Source organism: Tenrec ecaudatus, chromosome 2 (assembly GCF_050624435.1).
Source record: "Tenrec ecaudatus isolate mTenEca1 chromosome 2, mTenEca1.hap1, whole genome shotgun sequence".
Taxonomy (NCBI): Eukaryota; Metazoa; Chordata; class Mammalia; order Afrosoricida; family Tenrecidae; genus Tenrec; species Tenrec ecaudatus.
The window spans coordinates 133,047,987-133,060,041 of record NC_134531.1 but is presented as its reverse complement, the minus strand read 5'-3'; the positions used below and the strand labels follow the sequence as shown (position 1 = coordinate 133,060,041).

Sequence of the window (12,055 nt, the reverse complement as noted above, 5' to 3'; positions counted from 1 at the left end):
AGCTCTTTGTTTTTCTCTTGTGATTTTTCTCAAAACTGTAAAGTGTCTTTTATTCGAGTCAAGGAGGTGTGAATAGAAAGGAGGGGCGGGGGAGTGTTGAAGGAGTCCCTGTGGACTCAGAAACCCCAGTGTGCAGCCCAAATCTCTTGAGACACTTTGACCCGTGCCAGATAATGAACCAAGTAGGAAAAGACATCTGTCTGCCACTTCTTTAAGCCACCTGGCTGAAATGTCACTGGGAACTGGTCTTTGCTATTGTGTCTAGACGATAACTGAGGCTTCTCTTTATTTGTAATTAACTCGCTTGTTAGACTATTTAACTTGACGGGCGTGACATTGTCTTGAGTCACCACTTGCAAACGTAAGCAGACTCTACTTCGGTTTACTTCTTTGGCATCGACGGGACTTGCTTGGATTAGGGTGTATCGTTTAATTTAGGACTCAAACCAGATTCCTATTTGTAGAGGCTTCTTTAGGGAAATTCCATGGACTCCGTCGAGTTTTCCTCATTTTTATTTTACCCAAATCATCTGTGATTTAATAAACTTAGGTAAGTGACTTGGCTGCAGAGCGTGGTTGGTCGATGGGAATGGGAACGTCTTTCCAAGGGTTAACGTTGCAGTCTCTCCTTGCTTTGTCTCCAGGATTTGGGAATTAGAGCAAGCTTTGTGCTATTTTGTTTCTAACAAGGCTCTTCTTAATTCTTCTAAAGCCTCACGGATCCATAAATGACAAAAACAATCAACCTCTGTTTCTGCACAGCCTTTTGGGCCTGGGAACATGTTGCCATCATGGAAGCAGAATTTGAATTTCCCATGGAACAATTACATTTTATTATGAGGGGGGTGGGAGAGAAATCCAATTTATGGGAATTGAATAGCTATGTGTTGAAGATTCACTACTCAGCCCTTTCACATTAAGTATATTCCTGTAGTTTTACTCAGTCCCGGCCTTGTAGATGCGTATCTGCACTGTAAAATGCATGTCTCCATTCCTCATTCTCTTTATGCCTCATAGATCCACATTAGAATTGCAAGAGCCAAGTTTACCAGACATTCTGGCATAGCATAGCTTGTTAGAATAATATTTTCCAGAAACACATGGCAGTTCTAACAGAACCTTTTCCTTCTGGATTATAGATGTAAATGAATGTGAGAGCAACCCCTGCGTCAATGGGGCCTGCAGGAACAACCTTGGGTCTTTCCATTGTGAATGTTCACCTGGCAGCAAACTCAGCTCAACCGGATTGATCTGTATTGGTAAGAGTCGTCCGCACAGTGCTTATGCTTCAGTCTCGTTGCAAAAGAATAAGCCAGGACCGACAGCTTCGACGTGGCCAAAAGCACATCTTGATTGCAGAAAGCTGATAATTAGGAGTTAGATGATTGTTTTCTATCCTTATCGTGATAGGAGTAAAAAATGATAGCATAAATGAGGCTATCATAAATTTGGTTAGATTCTAGAAAGTGTTCTTTTTGTACAAATTACACCTATGATGCTGTAAGTTATAAGCATTTTCTTTGCACATGCATGTGTGTGTTCCTTAGTCTAGGAATGCCTTAGGCATCAAAACAACCAAATCTTTGTGGAGTAGCTCCCCATGAACATCACTTGCATGGTAAACAAAATTGTGAGGGAATTGGAGCTCCGTTAGCAGGATACGAATTTGATGATTTTCAAGTTTAAACAGACAGAGGGGATATTTTCCCCCTATTCTTCCTTCAATTACAACGTCATGAACTCCAAGGAAGAGAAGCTAGCAGTTTCTTGCTTATGAAAATCTCCAGGGAGAAAGATTTCTAGAACTTTGAAACTAGTGTCTTTTAATACATCTCAAACTACTTAAGGTTAGTTCCTGATGGGGAAAAAAGAGCACACATAACAAGGATAGTCTGGTCGATTATAGGGAACAATGCAGCCCATGTGAAAAGAAAAGGCCCCAGTGGGTTGTGTTGTTGCTGTTTCTCCTGTTTCTGGTGCCTATAGCTCTATTACCTAGACATTTTCGACACCTTAATATCATTAGGTAGCACCTGCCTTTGGAGTAAGCTAAATGTATTTTCAAAATAGTTATGAACACATTTCCGTTTTATACAGTATAAAAACACCCATTAAGTTGTGTTTTCTCGCTGAAATGAATTTTTAATTCAATATTTCCAAAGACAATGGTAGCTTCAGTATTACATCACTGATCTTATTAAGCTGCGTGCCAGAAGGCTGGTTTAGTACATGAACACCACACTTTCTAGCTGTATATGTTCGCTTGTCTCTATCAAGAACTGAACCTAAGTCTTTTGAGATGTATGCAAAGATAGTAGTTTGAAAGCTGTAGAAATATTTTTCCCTGAATGTTCCCTTTTCATCCCCCACTGCTCTAAATCTGGAGAAATTTGAGTCCAGCGTAGGTCTCCATATTAGGAAAAGATTGCCATCTGCCTGGGGGTTTTGTTTTTCTTTCTTTCTTTTTTTTTTTTTTTAATGGGATCCTGGGAGAATTAGGTAGGTGGTGAATGGGGACGGGGTTGGTTGAGTAAAGCAGAAATATGTTGGCTAAACCACAATTTCTCAGTTTAGATGGAGTCATTTAATTACGCAAAGGAAATGAGTTCAGCATTACTCAGTTACTGTCCATTCTCAGAAAACTGAACTTGTGTACCACCTAGAAAGCAAGCTACTTTTAGTTTATGCTTCCTTATACAGATTTCTTTTATTTATGAATTTGACTTTTTGGCCTTTGATTAAAAGTGAGTGAAAACATTTACTACTTAGCCTATTATGTAAAAAAACCACCTTCATAATTTTTCAACCTATGTATCAATGGGGCCTAATGTGCTATGTGTTTTTTCATTTGTTGTTATCAAATTTGAATACTCTCACCTATGGCTGGCCTGATAGAGCTATTCTTAGTAGTTAAAAACTTTAGACATCATTTTATCTATTTACATGAAAAACAGAATTACAGGTCTTTCTTAAAATGAAATAATAATACATCTACAGAGAAAAACTATGAATTCATTCATTAAAATTGTTAACAGTTGTAATCACTGATTAGCCAGTCACTAGATGTAGAGTCAAATTTTTTTAAATCCTGACTTGAGTACTAATTTAAAATTAAATGAGTTAAATCAGGTATAAATTCATGGAAAGCTAAGAATGTTCAGGAATTTAAAATCTGTTCAGAAAACTCCCCAAAACAAATTAATCTTAAACTCTTCTCCACACTCCACCATTTGTTTGTCAATTTGTCATGCGGTAGTGCTCACCTGTTGCTGTCAGGGCAGCAGTGGCGTCAGTGGTATTTCATGCAAGGTGAACAAGTTTCAGAAAGAGTCTAGAGGCAGAGTAGAATAAAAAGAAGGACAAAGCCGTCCTCTTCGGAGGGACTATCCACTGAAAACTTTGGAATAACAGGAAGCATTGTCAGCTAGAGCACTATAAAATGAGCCCCTCAAGTTGGAAGGCACTGAAACTGTGACCCGGAAGTGTTACCTGCTCTGAGGAGAGTCCACCTGAATGATGTTGGTGCAGCAAACGTGGTAGGACCTTCATCGCCTATCTGTGAGGTCACAACTTGAAATGAAAAGAAACAACTGCCAACAGCCATTAATGACCCGAATGTCATTAATTGTACATGAATGAACATTAATTCCTGGAAGGTACAATCTAGGAAAATTAGGAGTTGTCTAAACTGAAATGGACCTCATGAAGATCAATATCTAAGACATTGGTGTGCTAAAAGAATTGGCCTTTTTGTGTCAGCCAGTCATGTGGTTTTCTATACCAGGGATGGCAAATGCAAGAGGAAGTTTCTGGTATTCTTCATCTAAAAGGACACTTCAAGATCTATCTTGAAGCACAATGCTGTCTGTGATAGGATAATATCTATACACCTGCAAGGATGGATCACCAATGCACTTATTAATCAGATTTACAAAGCAACACTAAAGACATAAAGCAATTGAAGAATTCTACCAACTTATTCAGTCTGAAACTGATCAAAAATGTCATCAAGATGCAGTGATAATTATTGGCCATTGTCGTGTAATAGTTGGAAGCAAAGAGGAAATGACAGTAGTTGAAAAATATGGCCAAGTTCATAGAAACAAAGCTGGAGAGCGCATGTTAGAATTTTGCAAAACCTATGAAAACTTTATTGAAAACAACTTTTTCCAACAACCTAAATGGTGATCATACTCGTGTGCTTTGCCAGATAGCATCCACAGGAATCCAGCTGACTGCTTTGCTGGGAAGAGATGATGGAAAAGCTCGATGTCGGCAGCCCAACCAAGGCCATAGGCTGACTGTGGAATTAAGGCCAAGGCCATAAATTGTTCATATCTAAGTTGAGGCTGAGGTTGAAGAAAATTTGAACAAGTTCATGAGAGCCAAACTATGACCAAGTATGTCCCACTTGAATTTCACGGACTTCTCAAGAACAGATTTGACACACTGACCGTTGTTGAAAGAAGGCCTGCTGAGCTGAGGGGTGGCATCCAGAACAGCAGACATGAAAACACCCAAAGGCCATTCAAAGGACAGAAGGGAATAAAAGATCAAAGTGGTGTCAGAGGAAACTATTGAAATTCGCTCTTGATTGTAGAGTAACTAAAGCCAATGAAAGAAATGACGAAAACAGCTGAACAGAAGTTTCCAAATGACCATTTGAAAAGTATTATAATGAAATGTGCAAAGATCTGGAGGTAGAAATCCAAGAAGGAAGAACATGGTCAGCATAGCCCAAATGGAACGAACCGAAGAACAAACTCAGGTTTCAAGTTACAATCCTGAACAATTCTATGGGCAACATATTGAACGATGAAGGAGGCATCAAAAGAAGATGGAAGGAATACAGAGAGTCCCTGGACCAAAAAGAACTGGCCTCCGTTCAACCATGTCAAGAGGTAGCATACAGTCACGAAGCAGTGGTCCTGATGGAAGAAATTCAAGATGCACCGTAGGCGTTAGTGAGAAGCAAAGCTCCAAGAATGGATGAAATACCATTTGGAATGTTTTAACAAGCTAGTGCCCTAAAAGCAATGACTTGTCGATCTCAAGGAATTTAGAAGAATGTACTTGCCCAACCCCGTTCCGCAGAAAAGTGACCCACATGATGCAGAACTTATCCAAAAAATGTCATTAATTTCACATTCAAGTAAGGTTTTGCTGAAGATTATTCACCAGGACATTGACAGGGAACTGTCAGAAATTCAAACAAGATTCAGAAGAGGTCATGGATGAGAGATATCGTTGCTAAGGTCATGGATGAATCTTGACTGAAAGCAAAGAAAACCAGAGACACGTTTATTGGTGGGTTTTGTTTTTGCAAAGGCCTTTAATTTGTGCATCATGACAAACTACGGAAAATGTTGGAGAATGGGAATTCTAGCACACTTCATTATGTTCATGTGGAACCTTTACACGAACTAAGAGGCAGTCTTACAAAATTTTAAAAAAGGTTTAAATTCAGGAAAGGTGTGCGGCAGAGTTGTATCTTTTCACCAGGCTCATTCCGTCTGTCTGCTGAGCAAATCATCTGAGAAAATGAGCTCCTCGTACATCAAGGATCGTGATTTTCAATATTGATTGCAATTCAGTGTAAACAAAACCAAAATCTTCACTAGACAGATAGCAGTATAGTAAGTAATGAATATTAATGGGAGTCAAAGATTGCATCTGGATTGGATCCACATTCAGTTCTCATAGAAGCTGTAGTCAGGAAATCAAAGGGCAGTGGGCAAAACTGCTGCACAAGATCTCTTTAAAGTACTGACTAGCAAGGACATCCCTTTGAGGACTAAGGTACACTTGGCCCAAGCCATGGAATTTTCAATCACCTTATCTGCATATCAAAGTTGAATATTGAATAAGGAAGTCTATAAAAGAATCGATGCCTTTGAATTACACTTCTGGTGAAGAATACTGAAGATGCCATGAACTGCCAGAAGACAAGCCAACTGGTCTCAGAAGTGGTACAGTCAGAATGATCCTTAGAAGTGAGGATGTCAGGACTGCATCTCAAGTACTGTGGACGTGTTATCAGAGAAGAAGAGTCCCTGGAAGGGGATATAAATGCTTTGTAGACTAGTAGGTCATTGATAAAGAGGAAGACCGTCAAGGAAATGGATTGACACCGTGACTGCAACAATGGGCTCAAACATGACAATTGTGAGGACGGCGCTGTTTTCAGTCCCGCTATACAACGGTTGATATGAGTCAGAACCTGCTTGCCAGCACCTAGCTACCACATGTGTCAAACTACTTGAAGAGGCTTATGTGCTGAGTAAAAAAGAATGCAGATAACAGAACAATGGTTTTCATTTATCTTTCCTGTATTGATTTTGCTGCCCTGATCTTTTGGTTCTGGACCATTTCCCTCATCTTTGACTCTGACTCGACACAAGCACAGGGCAAGGGTACCAGTAACCCCACCTGCAGCCCAGTCCCCACCATTGATGTCAGATCATGGGTCTAGTCTTATCCCTCACAGAAAACCACTCCTGTTTGGGCCTGCTCATCACTCTCCTCATTGAAAGGAAATTATCTTTTTTGGCCTCCAAGGCATGACTTTCTACATAGTCTGCGATTGCACGTTACCCTTGCTTCCTTTGTTTGATTCTCCTTGTGCCTCCAACTCACACTCTCCCAAGAGCCAGTGGCTGGGCCCCCTCCTTTCTGTCTAAATTCACTTAGGTGGTCCCCTCATTGACTCTCCAGTTTATCTCTCCATTTCCAACTTCTTCCATAACCTCAGACAAGAGCTAGACTGAACTAGATAGAAGAACGAGGACTGTGGAATCAGACTGTGTGGATTTGACTCTTGATTCTGCCATGACACTCCTGAGTGGCCGTGGATAGGTTAGTTGACCTCTGCGTGCCTCAGACTTTCCATCTGAAAAGTGTGCACCCTGCATAGACTTGTTTTGAGGGGTACATTTAATTAATGCCTAGAAAGCTTTGTGAATTGTGCCAGTTAGCAATTACTGTTAGAATTTATCTTACTCAAAATGACTACAGCCAACGCAATGCAATTAATTAGCCAGGGCGTTTAAAAGATCATTTAGATGCATAGAAACTTGTGCAAGACTCTGTTTGTTTTATACCGTGGAATCTTGAAAACCGCTGTACAAAACTGCTGTGATTGAGAACTGATAAAAATGCTGATGAGAAAACATTTTATATATACATATAATTTGTACACAAACTGAATTTCCAGGCTTAAAACAATAAAACTTACTGTCATCAAGTCAGGTCCAGCTCAGAGCAGACCTGTGCAGGGAGAGGGTAGAACTGTTTCTGTGCCTTGTTGAAGCTGTGACTCTCTAGGAGACAGTCTCATCTCTCTCTTGTACAGCAGCTGGTTCCGAACAACTGACCTTGTGGTCAGCAGCCCAGCTCAAAACCACCATGCAACCAGGGCTCATTAAAAAAGTAAAACCCAAACCACAAACTCACTGCATCAAACCGATTCCCACTTAGAGCAACCCTGTCGGACCGGGTAGAACCGCCCCTGTGAGTTTCCAACACTGTAACTGCTTATGGGGTCAGAAAGCCCCATCTTTTGCCCATGGTGCAGAGAGTGGTTTTCAACTCTTCGCCTTTCCTGTCGCGGCCCAACTTGCAACCACGACGCCACCAGAGCTCCTTAAAATGTACAGTGACCGTCAAATACATCTCCATTCACTTTCCCTGTCACAATTTTTAGACAGTCTAGAACAGCATTGTTTGATGTTACATGCTGCATGTTCCACAAACCAAAATACCCACTGCCATCCAGTGACGGCCAGCTCACTGCAGCCTGGTGGGGGTGTTTTGAGGCTTAATCTTTCCAGCTGCAGACAACCTCAAGTGTCTCCCATGGAACAGCTAGTGGGTTTGAACTACCAGACCCGTGTTTAGCAGTCCCAGCGCTTATCTGACAGCACCTCTAGGGAAGCAGAAACAACTGTCTCCCATGATACGGGCTGTCATTTCACCAGAATGCATTTCCCGTCAGTGTCTTGGTCTTTGTCTCCTCCCTTTAAATTCCCCATTGACACTTTGTCAGCATGTACGACTAAATGAGTTTAAATTAAACACCCTAGGAATCTATTTTTTCTTTGGTGTTGTCCAGGTGTACCTTCTACATTATGCTATTATGGTTTTATTACAAATACTATGATTTCACAAATTTCTGAGAACCAGCAGAAATATTTGGTCAGCAGAGACTCAACAGAGAGCATTCTAGCAAGCTATTAGGCATAATCTTATTGTCATAGCTTGTTAGATGGATCTATTACAAAATTTAATTTAGATTATATAATATTTAAATGCATTCGTGTGGGATTCAAAGTTATAAACATAATTTAATAACAATAAATAACTTTGATGCACATGGGTGAAATCTATTTTCCCCAGAAGTAAGAGCTTCCCATTTTCCTGAAGCGATCACTGAAGATATGGGTGCTAAAGCAGTGTACTGAGGAAACCAGATTGTGCCTGCCTATTAGAAAATTAGTGTGTGGGGTCTTCAAGGCTTGTCTTCAAACATGTGGCCATCGTAAGTTAGTTGTCAACTAGACTGGAAGAACTCTCCAGCCTGCGTGATGCAAGACTTGTAAACAATAAAGTCTAAATCCAGAAGAGAGTATCAGAGTTTAAATTCTGCACACACAGTGCGTGTGCAGCAGGCGGTAGATGACCATGGAAGCCCGAAGTCCATCTGCAGACGGATTAAGTGTCCAGTAAATCCACTCTGACCAATGTCAAGGGATGTGAAGTTGATTATGGCAGACGAGGTCAAATGCAAATGCAGTGCCTTCCTTGATTTCCCTTTGACTCATTTTAAAGTTGTTTCGGTGTTTTATGTTTTTTGCTTTCTTTTCCTCCATTTTGTTTTTCATCGTGGGTTTTGTTTCTTGATATTGCTTTGTGTGATATAATGTATATGAAACCTAGAATAGATAAGCATGCAGAGTGACTAGTTAATAAGAGGGAGCTTGGGTAGAAATGGGGAGCTAACACCAATGAGTTTGAGAAAGAAGAAAAGCTTGTGAAGTTAATTGTGGTGATGAGCACCCACCTCCTCGGAAACGATTGAACTATCAAATTACATGACAGGAGTTTTATGCCAATAGTACTTAAAAAAAAAAAAGCAAGTAAGAGCTTCCAACCTTCCTTATTCCCTTTCAGACAGCCTGAAAGGGACTTGTTGGCTCAACATCCAGGACAACCGCTGTGAAGTGAACCTCAATGGAGCCACGCTGAAGTCAGAGTGCTGCGCTACTCTGGGGGCTGCCTGGGGGAGCCCCTGTGAGCGATGCGAGCTAGGTAGGAGGGCGGCCGCACCTCTGCTTCCGAGAGCTGCTCCTTCAACTCAGTAATTTTATTTGCATAATTCCATAGTAATTTTATTTGCATAATTCCATCATGGTTCCGACCCTCGGTACTTTTGACATGGAAGGGAATCTGCTGGAATCTCACTGCCAGATAACTTAGCGTCCTCCAGCCTCCTTGTAACAGTGTGCTCCAGCAGAGCATAATGTGGCCCCTCTGTGCCCTTGAATCCCATGCTCACTCTAATTCAGTTCATTCCAGAACAAAAAGGAATGTTAGAACAAAAATACGGAAATTGCAATGTAGACCAACATGGCATAGTTAACTGCAGGGTGTCTGTCCTGTGTTCTGCTGAGAATAAGGAGGATTGGCTTCCAAACTCTCAGCTTTTCATTTTTGTTTGATTATATGAGGGAGCTTCAAAAAGTTGTGGAAATTTTCCATTGTCTTCCAGTTCCATTTTTCCACCAACTTCGAAGCTCCCCAGTGTTGAGGTTCCGTTTTCTTGTGCCCAGCTCGTTTAAATCGCGTGCTATTGTCTTCCGTAATGAAATAATCCGTCCTTGTATTCTTACAGATACAGCTTGTCCCCGAGGGTTTGCCAGAGTGAAAGGTGTTAGTTGTGAAGGTGAGCATGCTCTTGAATGATACGCATACTGTAAATTTGTAGAATAGTATGGAATATTCACGTGCACTTCATGCTCAACCCCCAGAGTTACTACCATTTAAAAAAACAAAAACCTTGAAAATTCAATAGCGCTACTTAATGACAATGCATTAGAATCGCATTAGCAAAGAGCTGTGATTTTTCCATTTCTGCTCTTTATGCGTTTGAATGCTTACGGAAAATTTGCTTAAATGGGATGTTTTGGTGGAATCACTAGACCAGTGGTTCTCAACCTTCCGAATGCCATGTTCATACAGCTCCTCATGTGTGGTGACCCCCAACCATGAAATTATTTTGTTGCTACTTCATAACTGAAATGTTGCTACTGTTATGAATTGTAATGTAAATATATGATGTATTCTCATATTACATATTGAGCATAATTAAACATAATTATAGCATAGTGATTAATCACAAAGCAATGCGTAATGATGTAGAGTGAAATATTTATGTGTTTTCTAATGGTCTTAGGTGACCCCTGTGAAAGGGGCATTTGAACTCTTCTCCCCCCTCCCCACCCCCCAGGGTCACAACCCACAGATTGAGAACCGCTACAGTAGAGGCTATTTTAAAAGTAAATATATTTAAATTCACCAGCTCTTCAGACTTGGAAGAGCTGGCAAGGGACCAAGTCTGACAAGTGTTTTATGTGGATGGGTGACAGTGGTGCAGTAGCAATTTACTGCTAACTGAAAGGTCAGAGGTTCAAACCCACCAGCTTCTGTGCAGGGCAACTTGCTGCCACAGAGGCCCAGCTTTGGACACCGCTGTAGCAATTCTGTCCTATCCTATAGGGTTGCCGTGTGTTGCAATGGACTCCCCAGCAGTTGGTTGAGTTTAATTTGGTTTACAGTGCTGTGGTTAGTTTCCCCAGCTGTCTCTAGGAAACGCGGCACCTGGGTTATATAATACTCACTGCCATCAAGTTGATACTGACGCCAAGCGGCCCTAAGGGTCAGAGTAGAACTGCTCCCTGGGGTCTCTGAGGCTGAATCTTTCAGGGTTGGATGACTTCCTCGTTCTCCTAAAGAACCGTTGGTGGCTTCGAACCACCAGCCTTGCATAGCCGCCCAACACTTAAACCACCACACCACCGGGGTTCCTTGATTTGTGCAGTATCTCTACTTAACTCAAGGAGTAATCCACATCATACTGCTGATTGAATATGCCGCAAGCAAGTAGGATTACACCTGGTTTGTCTGTTTGTCATCCCTTTATCCCTTTATCCTTGCAGATGTGAATGAGTGTGAGGTATTTCCTGGCGTCTGTCCAAATGGACGCTGTGTCAATAGCAAAGGATCTTTTCACTGTGAATGCCCTGAAGGACTGACACTGGATGGAACTGGGCGAGTGTGTTTGGGTAAGATCCAGGCCTCCGTGGACTTTCTGTATTGTGTGCATAAAACTAGTCACCGTTTGTTGGTTTGGGTCATTGACAACAGCCATTCTGAAACCACTGGGTCTCTAGGTGGAAACACTGCGTGGAGATCTTTTGTGGGAAGCACGAGAGGATGTTTTAAAAAATAATGAATTTTTTTAAAGTGACTTCTGTTTGATACAGAATATTGGTACTCCTAAGGAGTTTTGTTTGAATGTAAATTTTCCATAATGGGATATTTTAGGCAAACTTAATCTTTTGCCTTGGCTCAGGGAATAAGAGAACTGCACAAATATTTTGAAGATAGAAGTAAATGTAGGATGTTACGAGTGAACATTTAGTTGCCCGTTGCAGTTGCGCTCTGAGATGAGACAGTGAGGAAAGTGAGAGGCAAACACGTCCTGGTCTTCCCCCCGCGTTAACATGTGGTTTTCCTCGTGCTCTATTTGTTAAAGATGTGAAGTGAGGAAACGCTTTATTCTAACATTATGCAAATGGCAAGTTAGCTTTGATCTTGATCTGTGCCCTATTTGAACTTGAATGGTGCTCTGGGTTATGTGTTGAGCTGCTAACTTCAAGGTCAGCAGTTCAAATTCACCTTGTGCTATGCAGGAGAAAGACGAAGCTGGCTCCTCCTGTAACGATTAATGAGCTACAACTTCAGAAATGCTAAGGAACAGTGCTACTCTGTTCTGTAG

General features: G+C 41.2%; 1 protein-coding gene across 3 annotated transcripts in view; it reads left to right on the top strand.

Annotated features, from left to right (window-relative positions):
* The window catches only part of FBN2 (fibrillin 2), a 247,901-nt gene that overhangs the window by 155,900 nt on the left and 79,946 nt on the right, over positions 1-12,055 (top strand). For all 3 annotated transcript variants that reach the window (XM_075541492.1, XM_075541491.1, XM_075541490.1), the window contains 4 exons: positions 1,140-1,259; positions 9,169-9,306; positions 9,890-9,940; positions 11,214-11,339. In XM_075541492.1, coding sequence (XP_075397607.1) covers positions 1,140-1,259; positions 9,169-9,306; positions 9,890-9,940; positions 11,214-11,339 — 435 coding nt within the window. The remainder of the gene's footprint in view (positions 1-1,139; positions 1,260-9,168; positions 9,307-9,889; positions 9,941-11,213; positions 11,340-12,055) is intronic.